The 19,479-nt window shown below is 42.7% G+C and overlaps 1 protein-coding gene across 3 annotated transcripts in view; it reads left to right on the top strand.

The window, feature by feature from the left end:
* The window catches only part of Kif16b (kinesin family member 16B), a 290,964-nt gene that overhangs the window by 195,984 nt on the left and 75,501 nt on the right, over positions 1–19,479 (top strand). For 2 of the 3 annotated variants that reach the window (XM_005380898.2, XM_013512330.1), the window contains exon 22: positions 4,910–5,032. The exons of the other annotated variant lie outside the window; for it this stretch is intronic. In XM_005380898.2, coding sequence (XP_005380955.1) covers positions 4,910–5,032 — 123 coding nt within the window. The remainder of the gene's footprint in view (positions 1–4,909; positions 5,033–19,479) is intronic. 3 annotated transcript variants of the gene reach the window in all.

The raw sequence follows: 19,479 nt of genomic DNA, 5'->3' as shown, positions 1-19,479 counted from the left end.
TATGTGTTTATTGTTCATTTTCTTTAAAATAAAAAATAATAAATAAATAAGAAATATGTGCTATTTTAAGAGCAAAGATAGGAATTGATGGTTTTGTTAAACCTTTTTTTTTTTTTTTTTTGGTAACAGGAATTGAGCTCAGGACCTTGCGCTTGCCAGGCAGGCACCTGTGCCACTGAGCTATATCCCTGGCCTGATTTTATTAAATCTGATAAATATCATTGTTTGCCTACATTTTCAAAGCAAACTTGGATATGGGAACCAGGAGATTAGATGGCAGTTTTTGGGTCTGACCTTTTCATGGTCAAAGTATGTACTGAATTTCACCATCTGGTACATAATTAGAGCATTTAGGGGGAAGTGCTGAGGCCTCCCTGTAGAATTTGTCTGTTCTGCATAGTGACCAAGAAGATATTAATGCTGCTTCCTGTTCATTTCCTCAATTGGTCCCTTTTGAAAGAGACAGCCCAAGTAGGAAAAGATTTTAATGTGATACTGCATTGTCATCTGTGTTCTCCCTGTTTAATTTGGCTCAGTATCTGACTGCATTGTTTTACCAAGATAGAAAAATAGCATATTTGTTGACACAAAACATTACTGCATTAAAAACTATCAAGACAAATTTCCTTGTATTTATTTTTTAAAGATGATATTTCTTATGTACAGACATGTAATCCAAGTTAATAATTACATTTCTTGACCTTTTATTTCTAAATAAAACCACTCCAGAATGCACTTAAATTCCTTGTGCCCACTGCACAGAGCTGCATCCACACAGCCTTGCATTTCTTTACCACCGCTGCTGCCTGTCACCTGCCCTCCCACCACAGTCTAACAGTCTTTTTTGCCACATGCAGGGCAGCTGACTGATTCCAAAATAAATAATGTCACAGGCACTAAACAGCTCTCATAAGCAATGGAATATGATATGATATAGCACTTTTACATGTCTAGTAGAGAACCCATGATATCCAAAATATAGCCACTTTCAAGTCAACAATAAATTTCGGGGACGTTTATATTAATTTTTTTTCTGGCCTGCACAATATAAACATAGTTTAGTAGAATGTCAAGAACCTTTCACTCTGTATCCCCAGACTTGTACATTTCCCATGAATTTGCCTATGTAGTGTAATTTTTAAAACTTACATTGCAGCAATGACTTGATGGAAAGTCATACTTTTTAATATTTCTCCTCTATATTTATTACACTTTTGCTCAAATGTCTTCATTTCCCTGACTTACATCTCAGCTATTCATTTCTGTTGTAGCTCATTTCTGTGCACTCATTAATACTGAGTTCCTGTGAAGTGAGTGGGACTGAAGTACACTGTAGCCAACGACGATAGCAGAGGACCTTGGCCACATTTCTCGTCTCCAGCACCTGAGAGATGAATCGGGGATGGCCCTCTTCTCAGCCACGAAGCTGCTGCACGTACCTGTCTTGTTCTGACTAGGGCAGCAGTTCTGGCATTAGATCAAGAACCTTTATTCAAGGTGTAGAGGGCTGTCCCAGATTACCATGAGCTATGTGGACACTGTCCATTGCAGCCAGTCCCAGTTAACGGAGTCATTCTCAGCTCACACTCCCAGGGCAACTGCCAAAGCTGGGGGTTTGTTTTTGCTTTGCTTTTGTTTCTGTAAAGCATATGTGCGCCTGTCCTTTCCTTAGGGATGGATTTTATAACTGTATCTTCGTAGAAGTAGAGAACCTCCCATTCATAAGATGACCATCTAGAAACCAGACCATCAGTTGCAGTTTTATTCCATTTTAAAAATTGATTTATAGAAAAGAAAGTTAAAGTAGCAACTGTTACCTGTAAAGCAGAATTGCCAAATCTTTGTTCAAAACCTAGTACAGCTGGGAAACAATAAAGATCTTAGAAACCTCAAATACTTTGCAGAAGTTATGCTGTATTCCCCGGACCTGGGCCTCTTCACGAAACATAGCTGGTGCTCTTAAGTAGAAGATAGCAATGTTTCGCCGTGCATCCTAGAAGTGGTTGTAAGAAAAGGTGTTTGGAAGGCTAGAGATGTTTTCTCTGAAGCTGGCCGAACATGCCTCGGCAGTTTTGTCAGCAAAACTCTTCCTCAGCAAAATTCGTGTCGTTTAGGTAACAATGTACATCAGCAGTTCTCTCTCAAATCTCCTGTCCCAGCTTGCTAATCGTGCAGTAACTCTCAGCTTTGTCAGAGCCTACCGCTACTCCCACAGGGCAGGGTGCTGTCTTGTTAACAGTTGGACATGAGCACTAAAATGCAGTGGCCAATTCCATAACTAGGGAAACTGAGGGGCTGAGAGTCAGTGATGGCTCTTGGGAAGACATCCCTGAGTGAAAATTGCATCCTGAGAGACCTCTGCACTTTCTGAGTCTTTGGAATAAACACCATCTGACATCCCAAGTCCACCTTCTGTGGCCAATTCAGGGAAGCAGGAAGAGCTAGAGATTCAGTGCCAGGTGTGTCACATTGGTGATGTGGTCCTCCATGCCTTTATGACAACCCATGATACATAGGGTCTGGAAAGTTTCGTGAGTGTAAGTGGAGATGAAACCCTTAGCCTAATTGTGAAAGAAAAGGTAGAAGTCATCCTTCCAGGTCCTCTCCCTCAGCAAATGTGTATGATCACCTTGCTTTTGAAGCAACAGAAGTTCAGTAGATAGGTTTGACTAATGATCCCTTGCCCAGAGGTCTGGTTTAAGAATTTATTTCCTAATAGCTGGGCGTGATGGTGGTGCACATCTGGGAGGCTGAGGCAGGAAGATTGCATGTTGGAGTCCAGCCTGAGCAACTTAGCAAGACATTATCTCAAAATAAAAAAAAGGACTAGGGATGTAGTTAAATGCAGAGGTGCTAGTTTTAATCCTTAGTGTTGGAAATAAAAAGTAAAGAATTTTATATTACTCTTTCTGGTGGGTTGAAGGGGGAAGGAAAAGTTACCGTCTTGCTGCCTGACACCCCCCCCACCTCTTAGGACAGAGCCTGGAACTGCATGTGCATATGCACATGTATACACACACACTCACATACACAGACACACATACAGTGCCTCTCCAGCCCAGCTGAGGTCTTGGCTTGTGGTATATCCGGTAGGGGCCCAGGTTCCCCCTGAAGTATAGAGAATGGGTCTCTGCTTCCCCACATTTCAGTTGCTAGAAATCCCCGTGTCATTTCCCCTCTGCTGAGCTTGTCCCCAGCTACAGCATTTCCCAGCCTCCAACTCCTGGTGTGCACCTCCATACACTGATTCCCTGAGACACCGTGTCAGATCCGGGAAGAGATGATGTTCCTCTTTGGAAAATACAGTTATTAAACACGACATACAGGCTTAGGCAGCAGATCAAGAACTTCCTGGCTAAGCCATGGCATTTGTAGGTCAAAAGCATTTCTTAACATTAATGTGTTCTTATAACTAAAGCCACCAAATGACTTCTCTTTCTTGTCTCTTTTAAATGGGTCAGCTTGTTCCATGTTTCAGGGAAAGTCTACATTTAAAGTAATTTGGAAATGGACAGTGACTTGAAAAATCTTCAGCAATGCTTCTATCTAGAAACTCCTCCAGGAATGTCCCTTTTGGGTCCTGGCATCAGGCACAACCAGTTACGTGTGCTTTTGTGACCCACAGCGGTTCTTGCTATGGGTGACCAGCTACAGGGAAGAAAATGAAGATGCTCTAAAAGGCCATGGTAACTTCATGGCAGGTCAAGATAATCACACCCCAGCTAGATTGAAATTAGAGGTCTGAAGCAAGCTGCCCCTCTCTGTGTCATCCGTCATGCACATAACTAGGTGACTTCTGCCTGGGGACCCCCTTTGCTTCTTGAGGCCGGGAGGGGGGCTTATTGGTCAAGGAAGTGGTTTCACTGCATTATCATGGAGTTTCTAGCTTCTAACACTCTGTGTTTGAATTTTCTCTTGGAGGAATTACTTTACAATTTCATGATAACAGAAGAGCAGAGTGGTGATAAAAGTGGGTTCTGATAACCCTGAGTTCAGATCCTGGGCCTACCACTTACCTCCATCAAAATGACCTTACGTGCAGTCTGGGGCTTCCATCTGATAAACAGGGCTAATCATGGTTCACAGCTCACAGGAGGGTGTGGAGGTTTCAGTGGGCCAGTCCATGTCTACTGCTTGTGCCTTTTGTTATCTAGCAAGTATTCAGTAAATGCTGGCTGTAATTAGGATCTAATTGTTTTATTACTGTTGTTTCAAAAATGTATTTTCTTATACTTTCTAAAGCCCCAGGTTAGTGCAAATAATAAGGATTATTTGGAGATTTCTTCCTGTTCACACTCAAGAGAACCTGTTTGGAGTACTTTTTATGCCCCTTCCTCAAGACCCTTCCATCAGAGCTGAGTTGATTGTTAATCAAATAGAGCCCCAGGAAAATACTTGGGGTTTGTTTTCATTGCAGCTTGAAGAGCTTTCCATCCCACAGTAGGCTATAAAAATGGCTAGCTTTCAAAGATGAAATAAATTTGAATGAATCTCTAACTTTTGCAGCTTTATGCACAGCAGTCTGTGAAGAAAAAAGTTCGTCAGACGATCAAGACTTTCAGAAAGGAATCGTAGTTTGTACTGATGTTTTTAAAGTCAGGATATGTAATCTGTCCCTGCGTTCACTTGTTCTTATAAATTGGAAGGAACTTCAAAGCCAGACAACATTTTGAACTGCTTTTGCTCTGACTTCTTGGAATGATGTACCTGAAGAAATGGTCTTTTGTTAAAAGAAAGGCTTAGCATTTCTTTTTCAGAGGAAACCATCATTTTTCTAAATAAACTCGACTGGTTTGATGCTCTTTTTCTTTACTTGAAACACATTTTCTCCCTCCTGTCCAAGCGGGGTATTTGCAGCAGAGTGATGTTGGTTTCTCTTTGTTCTCTCCATCTGATGTGCCTTTGATAGCGGATGGTTTCTCGCTCTTTGGGAGCAAATCCGGACGACCTGAAGGACCCAATTAAGATTAGTATTCCACGCTATGTCCTCTGCGGGCAAGGGAAGGATGCGCACTTCGAGTTTGAGGTTAAGGTACGTGCCCCTTCTTTGCTTTTCTATAGGACAGCCATCAGAGGCATGGAATATGCTCTCTTGTCACTTTGTAAAAGGAGCTAAAGCTACCTGTAAATGTCTTATATTGTAAGATGTTGTTGTACCCTTCTTTTTTTTTCACATCAATCTGAAAATTTACTTGAAATTCACAAATTCCCAGAAAACAAGGAAGCAGTCCTGAGGAAAAAATATATCTCCACAGTGCCTTATCTGTTAACAGAATTGCACCCATATCTTAATCATTTCCTACAATTTTTGTAGCGATTCTCACTGGTGAACTTTATAAGCATTCAAAAGCATACTAATACTGGTTCATGCACACTCCTTCAGAGAAAAGGAAAGGTGGGGAAATCAGTTCATTTTATGAGAAGAGCTAACTGGTGGTATCCACAGCCAACAATGCCATTACAAGAACTGAAGTTTGCAAGCCCCTTTCCTGCTTGAGGAAAATTCATGTATTCTCTTTATAATTGTGGTATATATTTTAAGGAGCCTATATCATAACCAGATTTGGTTTACAAAACATAATTCAGTCTACTAGTTTTTCAACAAATAGAAATTATCTTAGGAACCAAAGAAGATACACTAAAATTGAATAAATTTCCATAATTTAGGAATAAACAATATCCAAAACAAATCATAGTAAATATTGAGGAGGAAATGTTCCATAAATGGTGTTTACAGAATCCTAAAGCAGATATCATGTTTTGTGGTTCAGTGTTGAAAGCAGGAATGAGGCAAGAATTCTCTGTATGAGCACTTCTACCAGACATAGTGCTAGCATAGGAAAAGAAAAAAAAAGCAGCCAGGTGTGGCAACGCACACCTATAATCCTAGCACTCAGGAGGCTGAGGCAGGAGGATCTTTGTGAGTTCGAGACCAGCTTGGGCTACAAAGTGAGCTTAAGGCCAGCCTGACCTGCATAGTGAGACTCTGTCTCAAAAAGACAAAAAAAGAAAGAAAAGCAAAGTCATGACTGGAAAGGAAGAAATATAACTGGTATTTTCTTTTTCTTAATTTGTGCGTGTTGGCAGTGGAAAACAGTTACATTTGTTTTGGGGAATCAGTACATGTCTATGTTATATCTCAATCATTTTTTATCCCATTAACCTCCTCCCTAAACCCCCCTTTCCCCTGGCTCCCTACCCTACCTCCACAAACTCTGCCTTTTTGTTTCTTACCATTTCTCCTTCATTTTACTCTTTATTTATATTTTACGTTTCTCATATAAGAGAAACAATGTGATATTTAACTTTCTGTGTCTGAGTTCTTTCACTTAACATTATGATCTCATGTTCCATCCAATTTCCTGCAAATGATGCGATTTTACTCTTTATGGTTGAATAATATCCCACTGTATGTGTGAACCACTTTTTGTTTATTCATTCATCTGATGATGGGCATCTAGGCTGTCTCCTGAGCTTAGCTATTGTGAGTTATGCTGCTGTAATATAGTACAGCTATCCATATGTCACTATAGTATGATGTCTTCCAGGAATGTACTGGAGAGAGGTACAGCTGGGTCAAATTGGAATTTCTATTTAAAATATTAGCAACTTTCTTCACAGAACTAGAGCAAAAGCAATCTTAAATTTTATATAAAACCAGAATAGCCAGTGCAGTCTTGAGAGACAAAAAAAGCAGTGGCAATTCTTGGATTTCAGGTTATATTACAAAGCTGTAGTAACAAGAACAGCATGATGCTATCATAATAATAGACTTATAGACCAATGGAATAAATAGAAGAAACAGAAACAACCCTATGATGCACCTTCAGTTTTATGAGTTTCTCCAGAAACATATGGTGGAGAAAAGATAGCCTTTGAAATTGCTGGTCACACCCTTCTTTAAGCCAGTCTGTGCAACTCTAGTCTGTGGCATATGGGGGAAAGTTATCCCATAGACAGCAGCATCAGTTTGGGAGTCAGACAAGGAAGTTCCTACCCTCCGACCTCACAGGTAGATGACCAGCCATGCCAGGGTCACTGGGACTTTCCTGATTTCAAGCCTGAAATTTCAAATCTTGAAGGACCCCATAGTCCTGGGCAAACCCATGAGCTTAGGCTCAATTTCTTTCATCTATAAAACTAGGAATAATATTTCTCTCCTGGGTTATCAGTGCATGTAAAGTGCGGTGTGATAAACAGTAAATTATGGTTAATGCTGTTATTATTTTGGCTGTTTTCTTTTACTAATTAGGGAGATTTCCTAAGCTATTTCGGGTGTTATTTGATATTTACAACTTCTAAGGCAGAGATATGCCTAGTTCCTTACATCATACTTTCCAAAATAATGACTTCATCTTATTTCTAATGTATTTCCCTTTACTCATAACACTTCATTAAATGTTGCTGGCTACTATCCCCTCCTCAGTGAATTAAAGATAAATCATACTTTCATAAGGATAAGCAGTGGTGTTAGCATAATGATGTCTACTGGGGTCACCAGTAGATGGAGTATCAAGGTGTCTTGGGAGTGTTTTGTTCAGATAAACATCAGCCTGGGGATCTGGGCACTGAATTCTCTAGGCACTGGCTCTGCCATGGTTTGCTGAGTGACTTCTAGTCTTCCAGTTTTTCTGAGCCATAATTTTCTCATTGGTAAAAAGGAAATTGGCAACATTCAGTGGTCTCCAAATTTCATCTTAACCTGATATCTTAGTTACTTTTCGCTTGTTGCTGAGACAAAATTCCCAACACCCAAAGTTAAAGGGGGACAGGTTTGTTTTGCTTACAGTTTGTAAAGGTTTCAGTCCATAATCAGCTGGCTCCAAGGCAGAGGGGCAACAGTTCATGGAAGCAACAAACAGCAAAAGTAATAAGTGAGAGACAAGCCTCTTTCTTTCCCTTACATGGTGTGCAGACTACCTACCCTAGGGCAGGTGTAGGGCTCACACCCTTAATCCCAGCATTGGACCATGAATCAATCACAAACTCTAGATTCACCTCCAAAAAGCCACCCCCCCCATGACTGCATAAGGCTTTGTCAGGACAACTAGACACAGACTATAACACCTGAGAAGCCCCTGTGCTCCTTAGAGTGTCTTAGGAGAAAAGAGTCTGTGAAAGGCCTTAAGCTTGGAGCTTAGGGGAAGCAAAAGCGGAATGAGCCTGAGCTAGCTCTCCCCATCTGCCCCAAACTCTGAGGTACCTTGGGGGAGCCCTGAAGCTTGTGGGGATCTCCCCCTTATATATGCTAATTTTCAGTATTCCTGGAGAAATAAGTAGCAATAGGTTTTTAGATTTTTGTTACTGTATACTGAGTTTTTTCTTTTTTTGGAAAAGGGGCAGTAATTTGTATATTTGAGGTTTTTGTTGAGAGGAACAGTGCCTTTGAGGTGGTGATTTTTTGTTGTTTTATTTTTAAGATTCTGTAGTTTGTTATTAAAATGTTGCACCATGTCTTTGGTCTATTACTTCCCATCTCTCTAACCGAATCATGCCTACTGCTCAGTTGCTTTTCATTGGTTCTCCATCAGTCTATATGTTGTGTGTCTGTGTAGAGTTCCCTTTGTACATATATGCAATGTAACATACATATGTAAACAGTTTTGAGGGTATCTTCCATATTTTCATATTTTCAGAGTAGGTGTTAGAAATGCTTCCACCCACTCATAATTACAGTTATCCCAAACATAGAACTCACAGGAGTGAAAACATATAATGACTTTTGTTGGTACATGGATCTATTTTACTTTAATGTATACATCTGTTAATATAACCATTAAATTGATTTCATGTGTACAACTTGAATGAAGAAGGTACTCAAATTTTTAAAACTTAATTGATTTAAATAGAATCTCTAAACCAATCATAGCCTAGGTGGTGGTCTGCAACTCTAGCCAAATCTGTGAAGACGCTGCTGTCAAAGCAAGTTAGAGAAACCAAATACAGGCAGTCTGTGTGGCCTTCACTTCAGAATACATAAAACACAGTCCAAAGACCTCTGCTTTCTTTGAGCTTACCAAAGCCAGTGAAAGCACGTCATTGTTCTGCTTCCTTTTGTGCTTATCTGGGTGTAATCACCTCACCAGGAATGGATTGTTAGCATTAGCCCAGAGGATGCCTAGTTCTCCCTTGAGGAACAGTCTCTGCCTTCACAGACATGTGGGCCAGGGGCTCCACTCCCGGATGCACCCTGCTGCAGAGGTGCAGGGCCTCCTGAGAGAGACACAAACCGAGCGGACTATGCCTCCCCAAGCCAAGGGCTGCGTGTGTCAGAACAGTGCTGGGTGCACAGTATCCTGCCTCATCTCTGCAGGTGACCTTCACCAGTCACATAGCCTTCTGTGTCTCACCTGGAACATAGGATTAATAAAATCCTCAGCTGAAGTGGTGAGCAACATGTGACCTCATGTACCCGCAGTGCTTCAGGAAGTGCCTGCCACATACCAAGTGCTGGATAAGTGTTTGTTACTAAAGTTAAATAAAAATATAAATGTTTAGGCAATGACCAAGACCTTACCCTTGATTTCTCCCCTCAGTGACTTTTGATGTATAAATAGGGTTTTATGAAGTTTGGGGTTTTGATTTGGTTTTATGTTGTAGTTTTAGTTCAGCATTCTGACCTAGAGAATTAATGCATAAAAGAAAGCCCACAGAGGATAAATCTGTCTGTTGTCACTACTGGAATAGAAGTGCAGCTGTTTTACACCTGTTGCTGGAATCTTCTTAGGCACGCTCCTCTGAGACCCTAGTAACTCTGTGCATTGCGCTTTCGGACCCTTTGTGAGAACAGCTATGCACATGCTATGTAATTTTAAAGGAACAGCTTTATGACTTGGGTTTTTTTCCAAATAATTTACATTGAAGATCTTATGTTAAAATCACTCTACTATTAGAAGAACTTAAGTTTGCCAACATTTTCCATCCATCATTTGGCCTTGTTATCTAGAACAAATAATCTCACTTTTGGTGATATGTTTGCTACTACTAAATTTTTTTCTTGGTGACTCTGGATTTTAGAAGGACAAGTAAAAGATACTGTTTTGAAAGTAGATTATGTTGTTTAGTTTTAGGCTTCTGTAAATGGAATCTGAGGTTAATGGACACTGGTATTTTATATTATTGTATTTAGAATAACCATCACAGCTTCTCTTTTTAAAAATTTCAGTATTTGTTATTTAGGGTCTTCAAGGCCTTCTGGAGTTCTGAAATCCCACAGCAAGCCACCATGTCCTTCATGCCAAGGGCCTGATACCCATGGGTATGGATCCTGTTCACTGCCTGGCTTGCTAGGGGGCACCACCAGTTCATTTGGTGGGTGGGAAGGCCCGGGAGAACACTGCAAGAAGACTCACTGCTGAGTCTATCACATGGAACCCCACACCTTCCCCAGGGTTTGTTGTACAGTGTGAGCGACTCACGTATGTGGAGTCCTTAGAACTGCAAGGGTGGCTGCTGGTGTCTGCCCCTGTCTGCTGCCTTCCCACCTACTCATTCTCCCTGCACTTCCTTAGGGCACTTTTACCAGTCTCTTAAGTCACTGCTTCCTCCTGGGGTGTTTTCATTCTAATTTCCCAGTAGGTAGTTCCCTTTACCTTGTTCATTGTGTAGTGAAGGAGTCAGGATCCCACTAGGAAAGTATTCCAGCTCTGTTCCACCTCAGGCCACAGGGAGGCCTGGAAAGCCATAGGGCATCTGGATGCTCATCTTCTAATCCCAGTGGGTCCTGTGGAGGTGTCTGTCACTCATTTTTGAAAGAAGACTCACAGTGCTTTGCATTAAACTAAAATATATTCAATTCAAAAGGACTGTCCTTTATACTCACTTTATTGTGGGAGGCTAAAACAGCTCTTTTACAGATATCTTTAAGACTAGGTAAGTAGGCAGGTTTTTGCTGTTTGGCCTCATGTAACTCTTTAAGTCCAGTTTTTTGGGGCATCATTTATGTGTGGTGGTAAGTACATGCATCAGTGTCATTTGAGGAGCTTGGCTTGGATGCACACTCACAGCCCGCCCTGTGGAGACCTAGAACTTCCCAGGCACTCCAGGGGGTCCACATGCAGTCAGCCCCCACCTGCAGTCCCCATAGGCACTGACACATCCACCACAGCTACACATGGGCTGTGTCTTTTCTGTGCTCCTGTAGATCTGGTGTCACAAAGCATTTATCTTGTGTTCTGGCTGCTCTCACTCAACAGGTTTTAGAGATTCATCCATGTAGCCATTTGCTTTCGTACACTGCTGTCTTGCTAGTATTTGTTTCAATGGTCTTCCCTGGCAATGCAGAAAGCTGTCCTTTCATGTTGTCCCCTTCTTATTTTATTGATCCTGAGGGTCACATGCCTAGAAAGCCGTGGGTCAGGTGTCAGTCTGTTCTTGTTTCCTTGGAATTGGTCCTCCCAGGGAATTCCGCCAGCACATCCTTTTCTGTGACTCTGTCCCAGTGTCAGCAGAGAGATGCACCTGGCAACAGTTTCAGCTAGAAGGCAGGAAGCTGAAGGAGGGCCAGCTTGGCTTGTCTCTGAGCAGAGTGCATGTGGGGCTGAATATTGCTGAATGTCACCTGCTGGTCGGCTGCATGAATCTGTGAAATGTGTGCTTTCCCTAAACTGCAGCCGTCGCAAGTAATACCGCTCAGCAGGCTCAGCTGTCATCTTGAAGTGCCCTCTCCTAAGCGTCCAGTGATTGATACATGACATCAGTCACACTGCACTGTGCTTGCCGTTTTCACTCAGCTAGCTCTCGAGTGGGGAAAATTTAATTTTTAAATTACATTGCAGCATGATAGGAAAAAAAAACCAGCCTGGGAATACTGTGGTTAAGGCTAACAGGATGTCATACTTCCTTATCATAGAAATATGTTGGTTTAAAATCCTTGCATTTTAATTGACATATCAACGTGGTAGTACAAAGAAATAAACTAACACTGGTATATTCGTATTTTGTTTCCTGAGAATTTCTGCTCCTGTAAAGTAGTGATCTTTACCAGACACTGCCTTTTCGCCTCTTGCCGGGACTGGAGCATAGGGCAGCAGCGTCTGTCTCCCTGTTCTCCATCAGTCACCCGGTATCCTCCCTTCGCAGCTGCATCACGGTCATGTTGTTTTTAGTCCTTGTGGTATTCATGGCTGGGCTGCCCCTGAGGATGCTGGCTGCCTGGGCCCTCATCAGCCCAAATCCCAGGCTCACACACTGTCTGATGGTAACGTTTCCCGGGAGAGATTGCTCAGCAGTGTGACACATGCTGGTCCACATTCTTGCTAAGGCCTTCTCAGAACTTTTGGGAAGATGAAGCACACGAGTGTCTTTTGGGATCACACCCCCACGCCCCACCCTCCATACCCTCGTACTGCTGGATTTGGCCATGGTTTAACTGCCTCACTCAGTGCCCCTCCTCACACAGGGCTGACCCCTTGCAATGAGAGTGTGGGCAAATGGGCTCCTGGGTCCCTCTCAACCCTGGCTTCAGGTATCTTGGCACGTACACTCCCAGGCTCTGAGCAGTCCCCAGCACCTATAGGCTGACTTTGTTCTGGCTCTTGTTTGCAGGGCTGTGACCTCCCAAGTCCGTGTTTGCTCTTTGCCTGTTGTCCTGGCAGCTGGGCTTTCTGAGCCTCTTGTTCATGGAATTCCTCCATCCAGTCTCATGTCCTCGAGTGGTCCTCAGGCATCATGGTCGTGCTGCCCCTCTGCTGTTGAGGAAAGCATGGGCCCCTGCCTTTTCTCACATCTGTCCTCTTGGCCAGTGTCACTTTGGTCTACTGTAAATCAAAGGGATGCGGGTCTCATGCATACCTTACCCCAAACACACCATGTCCAAAACCTTTCCCAACTCAAGTCATCTGATTCCTCAGTTGCCATAGTAACAGTCTCCTCATGGTGCCCTAAATGCTGCTTCAAAGGCCCAGTTGGTGGCCTGACAGGAGGGGAGAAACAGGGTAACATGAGTAATGAATGACAACAAGGAAATGTGACCTGCAGGAGGTTTTCCAGCACAGCTGTGTGGACCGTCTGTGCTTAGTCAGAGGGAAACCCAGGTGTAGTGGTCCTCTGTTCAATCATGGGACACCCCAGATGTGAGGCTCCCTTCTCCTCCCAGGCTGTCCCACCCTGGTGCTGAGAGATACTCAGTGCCCAGAGGTCTCCCTGCTGCTGGGACCTCACTGAACAGAAGACTACAAGTAAGATGCCCTGAATTACAGAACTGCTGGGGTGGGGGGCATCAAGTGAGAGTCTTCCTTTTATAAGTGGAGGACCCATGACAGGGAGTATAGGGCTAGGGTCTCATGCAGTTATGGAACAGTATTGATGTGAGGAGCTGAACCAGCCCATCAGCAGAAGACAGGTTTGATTTGGCCTGAACAGCCTTTCAAGTTCCAGAGGAGCTGGCAGCATCTGAACAGAAGCAACTTGCCATCGAAACCCTAGGTTCAGCAAATTCCACAAAATGTCAGAAGGCATGGGAATGAAGGCCAGCTGCCTGTGGTAGCAGAGGCCCCTCATGAAATCCAGGCTTGCTGTCCCACCTCCTGGTGGACCATGGACCTTCCTGTCACACAAGAAGTCCCTGATGAGATGTTGCCTGTAGGGTCACACAGTCCCTAGGAAGCCTCCCAGACCGACAACGGTGCCTGTTCACAGTTTGTGAAGTAAGTTTACGTGCACACAGACAAGCAAAGAGCAGAGGGCTGGTTGGCTGAGCATCCTGCCTGAGCCCTGGTCACACCACAGTCACCTGTCCTGTCTTTGGTGCACTACCAAGGACTAGAGCTTTGCCAGGGAGCCAGCACATACTCACATCGTGGGGAGCGGCGTAGGCATCTGGCCAGCAGCGTGCTGTGCACAGCCCCATGTTTGCCTGCACTTTCCTGGAAGAGCACGCGTGGGCCAGAACAGGACCAGGCCAGTTGTCACCAAAGGCGGTCAATTTGGGTGACGGAGCTGTCATCCGAGAGGGATCATACCATGGCAGGACACTTTCCTTTCTGTCTCTAAGTAACATTCCTGACTATTTAATCGATAATTTTTTAAAAAATTCTGTCTTATCTGTTAACAACCAGTGACCTCTTCAGCACCTTAGGAAGTTTGATATCTCAGAGCTGTGTTCTCACACATTCCCTGTTCTGACTCATGCTGAGAGAATGCCCGAGTCTCCGGAGCGCGTGTAGTAACTGTGTAGCCCTCAGAGCTCCATCCTCTACAGCAAGTCGGATGTTTCCACGTAACCTGGTGGGTGCACCAAGTGCTCCCCATCCGCTGAGCGCCTCTGAGTTGGCTGTTGACTGCCCTCTGTGTACAGTTGGGTTTGTAGCCCCTTAGATGGAAGGAATTCAACTCTGTCAAGCACCTTCTTCACCATTGGGCTTTCTGCTAGACTTTTCTATAAGTAGGGAAAATTTGTATTTCATGAGTTAGGCAATGATGAGTGACTTACCCAAAGCCACACAATTAGTAATTGGGCCCTGGTCCTCCCGCTATGATAGCTAAGTTTATGGAGCAATACTGATTCCCATTTAACTCATTTTAATGTACCTTCCAAATATCACTACTGTCTGCACTTTTTAAAAGTTGAGGACATATTTTACTATTGCCCTAGGCATAGCAGCAAATCCTTGTCTCTTTTCAAAATGTGCTATTATTTTCTCATGTGTGTTTTAAGTTGCAATCTTGAGTTTTGGCCAAATCACCGCTACTTTGTAAAGTGGGGCTATTATTAAGACTTTAACAAACTGGGAAAATTTGATGGTAGAGAGGGCTGCCAAGAATCATGAAGAAGAAATACCTAGGAAATCTGCAGTTTGGGAGTTGCAGTAATCACATTTACAGTCAGAAAAAATTTCTCTTTATTTGGCAGAGTAGAAATAAGAGCCATTCTGCTCTATTAGATAAACTAGACACACATACATCTTTTAGAAATACTTACTCTCAACTTGATAGAATATAAATGCTCAGGAAGAGTAGTGTGCTGGCATTGGGGCCGTGCTTATTAGTAACTTGATAGATGATCTCCCTGCATGTGTATTAGCATAGCTGAGACAAATGGAGCGCTGCATATGCTGCGGCCCATCCAGAGTCAAATATTCCATTGTGTACTATTTATAAACACAAATAGCAACTGAAAAAAATTACATTAGGATTTGAAGAATCACCTTTTATTCTAAGATTTTTTTTTACTTAAATGTCCCTCTCTCTCTTAAGAACTTTGTCTTCCACTGAAAAACTGAGAAAAACATTGTTTTTCCCTGCATCAGTTTTCACACAAACCAACTAATCTTTTATATTACCTTCACCAGGGCAGCTGTGTTTATCTTCCTGAAGTCATTGCTGCATAGGTGAGAAATGACAGGAGAAAGTGAGGTTGAACACAGAAGAGTGGGCATCCCCTCGTGGTCGTAGCTGGAGTTTCTGTTCTGCCTAAGTTACTGTCTTTCTGCTATGAAGTTATGTTGCCTTTTCTCCTCCTCGATGCGGTGTTGGGAGTTTTTCCTCTCCTCTTAGAGTAAACTTTATTTTAAAATCAATCATATGATAGTTTGAATTCCCCTTTTGCAGCTGCTGCCCAGGGTACACGCCTGTGCTGCAGCGTGCAGTGTGCCTTTTCTCTAGCAGCTGCGCACAGGCTGGGAGTGACCATTCCCGAGCATCCACACAGTCTGTGAGCTGCTTTGCTTTCTCTGTCTTTTATTTATTTATTTTGGTTCAACTGCAGATTAAGCATTGTGAGTCCATTCTAAGAATAAGAGAGTTAAAGTTGAGGCCAGAAGGAATTCAGTAATTTAGCCCCAGGTACACAGCTGAGAGGTGACTGGGAAAGCCAGAGTCAAAGGCTGTGTGACACCAGAGCATTGCAGCAGTCCACTCTCTGGCAGTAGCTGACAGGCTTTGCATTGTGTGCTTTGCCTCTCCACATCTGGATGACTTAAAGGAGAAATGCTTCGGCTGCCATTCTCACTGTGCCGGCTCAATTTTAAAGTGGAATGATTCCCCCTACACCTCACCTGTTTCACGGAGGTGTTAGAGGGGAATAAAACGACTTTATCAGTAACTATCTTGGATTGGAAAGCTATCTCATCTTTTCAGTATCTCCGGGCCTTCGTATATTCTATCAAATTCACCTTCCATCTCCTATATAAGGCGAAGACACTGAAATAAGCACTATTGTCTCTATTTTGAAAATGCTGAAAATAGAGCATGAAGAAGTTGTTCCTCCTGGTTATTGTAGAAGGCTGGTTTAAGCCAGCTAGAAAGCCCTGTTTGCGCTAGGACCACTTGATAGCTCTCAGGAATGTGGGTGTTGATTCAGTGCTCAGCCAAGGTGCTCCTTTCTGCAAATGGTTCAGACCAGGTCCTAAGCCCAAGGCTCTAAGGCAAGTTCTGTGTTTGTCAGTGATACCCAGCCTGGCAAGGACTCCTGCATTTTCCTGGAGAGTTCAACTGGAGAATCCTGTATTTGCATGGGTCTCCTGCTTTCAAAAATCTTCATTCTCCAAGCTCCCTACATGTCGCATCCATGTTATCAGTCGACTGGGCAGATACAGGATTGGAATCCCACTCCCCTTTGCTTGTGCAGATTGTTGTCTTTGGGACGAGGCTCCCTGTCAGGGGTTCAACCTCTTTCATCAGGTGCCTGAGACCAAGTCTGTGCACCTGGTCAGGTGTTGGCTCGTGGGCTTACTCCATTGGAGAGGAGATGCCTGCTGAGCTCAGGGATTCCTTATACCCTTTCTGGACTGACCCAGACAGCAGCTGTTCCTTGCCTCCAGAGCCCCTGGGTGGCTGCAGACAAGGTCTTTTTTCCTTTATGTCTGTATGGCTGGAAGGCCCAGTCCTCCATTGGGTTCACCAGAAAGAAGTAAGTAAATATTCCTGTAGTTTCCTTCAGGGAGCTTGAGAAGTGTACACTGGACATCTTAGAGCATGTAACTTAAAGTGCTCCATGTTCTCCACACAGCACCAGCCTTTCCATTCCCCCTTCCTAGATCTCCCTGGAGCTCCAGCTGCCACCCCTTACTAAGCCATGAACTCAGCTCCAACCCGTTTGCCTGGCTTTCATCCCCAAGCTGTGACCCAAAGGACATGACACTAGAGAACAAGAGACCCCTTTGTTACAGAATGCACTATCTCAAAGGCAGCTTAGAGACTACCTTTTCTTTCTTAAGATGTCATCTATAAGCCTCAGACCCACCTACACCCACACTAATCCCCAAGTTGCTTATCACAATGTTTTGTCTGAATCAGTGGAAAGTTCTCTCCAAAAGGAATTTTGTAAATGACATTTTTTGGGGCTTTGCAATTCTTTTCCTGCTTCCTTATCTCCCCCAGTGCCTTCTTACTACAAAGCTTAAACAGTTTCATATAAGTCAGTAAAAGAAGAAAATGCAGGTCATTCTACTGGCACAGTTGAAAACAAAAATTTCATTTCACAACCAGTGACTGCAAGTGGTCAAAGGTGTTTATTGAAAAGAGATTCTGAGCACCGGTGCCTGCATTATTAATGCACTTCTTATTTATAACAAGTACTTACATAATTATCATAACATACATATTTTTTAAAGGTCATATTCAATACATTAAGATACTGAGGAATAGAAAACATTACTATGTATGTTCAAGAGACAGCCACATGGAGGAAATATGCATACAGAAGACAGAGGAGCACAGAACATGTGGCCTCATGGAGGGGCGACCAGGAGGTGTTGAGGTGGACTGCACTTTGTTCCCTGGAGAGGAACGGGTGGCTCTCAGTGAGTGGAGATAAAAAGGGGAGGCATTCTACGCAGTGGGAACATAGAGGGCAAAGAAGTACAAGTGACGTATGGTAACCAGAAGTTAGTAGGGTTTGAGCCTTGGAGAGGGACTCGGATGTAAAAGTGAACAGGGATATGAAGCAAAGATGGAAAGATTTTGAAGGGAGCCAATGAATGTAGCATCATTTTGAGAGGCACTGAAAGGTGGTGAGGGAGCTGGTCTTGGGTGACCCTAACATTCCAGTAAAACAAGATCATTCTGAGAATTAAATCTCTAGAACATTGTAAAATACAGAGAATAGGATTTGGAAGGATTTCCAAGGAGGAATGATTGTGCAGTTTAAAGTATCTGTGTTTCATGTAACTATCTTCTGCCTGCCTGGGAGGCACTCTGCAGCTATGCTGGCTAGCACAAAGGAAAGAAAGGAGATACCCCAGGCTGCCTGGGTTTGGTGAATTATTTTGATTGGCCCCACTGGAAGGTTGAGGGACCCAGGAGTTTTGAGTTCCTCTAGTGGCAGGAAGACAGACCCAGCATCCAGCTGGGGGCCTGTGATTCCAAAGGGAAGAGATATGCTAGGGCCCAGGAAGAGGCTGAAGGTGTCCAGCAGATGAAGCACCTATGAAGTCCACAGGCCTGTGGGAAATCAGGAAGCATCATGAACAGCCATTGACAGATTTGGTGATCTTGAGGGTAGATCCAAGTGAGGAGTCATCAGAGGCTGTGACTCTGTGGGTACCACAGTGATTAATGGGGTACTGACTTCATTTCCCACCCCCAGTGTAGTTCCATTTGCTTCAGTTCCTGAAAGGATTTTAATTAAATCTAATACATGTTGCTATATGGATCCATGTATTTAGAATATATTTCATGTTTCCACCAACATGTTAAAAGTTGGGTTGTTGCATAAGACATTGATGAAAATTAACTAGATTCTACCATCTTGGAAATAATGGGGCTTTCATGAACATTTTCTCCTCCAGTCACGGCTCAGAAGAGTAATATATGTTGAATATTTGCCGCTACACATTCCTCTGGGTGGAAAAGTACTAAGAGGTACAGCCAGCATATCTATTTTTATTTACTAAGAATGAATAATATTTACTAACTATACTTACTGTTCATTATAACATACTGTATTTTCAGAAGTAGAAATATAAAGAGAATAAAATAAAAATAAATATGCATAGAAGTTCAGTGATTTATTTCCCCACTGTAAATCATCTTACTTCCATCAGTTTGGAGAATATGTATTAGTTTTCATCTTCTATGGTATCTGAAGAGATTTTAATTAAATCTTATGCATTAATGCTTGTTACCATACAGAGATATACATTTGGATTATATTTCATGTTTCCTCAAACATTTTCATAGTTGTGTTACTGCATAAGACTTTATTTTGCAAAAATCTGGCAAAACTTTTTCAACATATATTGGGTTGGTATTAGATCATTTCCTCTAAGCTATTACTAATTACAGGAAGTTTTTTGTATCTTCTCCAAATGTTGTTAAAAAATAAATTCTATTGAAGAGAACTCTGCAAGTGACTGTTTAAGGAAGATGATTAGAATATTTTTCTCTGGATGAAAAACCGTTGATTTTGCTCCTTACCCAGATAGATACATACGAGCAAATATATACTGATGACAAATTTAAAATCGACCATCCTTAAGCCAACAAAATATGTATATAACATAAATTTGTGAGAAGCACTCAATTGGGAATTGTTTATAA

This window comes from Chinchilla lanigera, unplaced genomic scaffold (assembly GCF_000276665.1).
Source record: "Chinchilla lanigera isolate Chin_1 unplaced genomic scaffold, ChiLan1.0 scaffold00014, whole genome shotgun sequence".
Lineage (NCBI taxonomy): Eukaryota > Metazoa > Chordata > Mammalia > Rodentia > Chinchillidae > Chinchilla > Chinchilla lanigera.
This window is presented reverse-complemented; position numbering and strand designations above follow the sequence as displayed.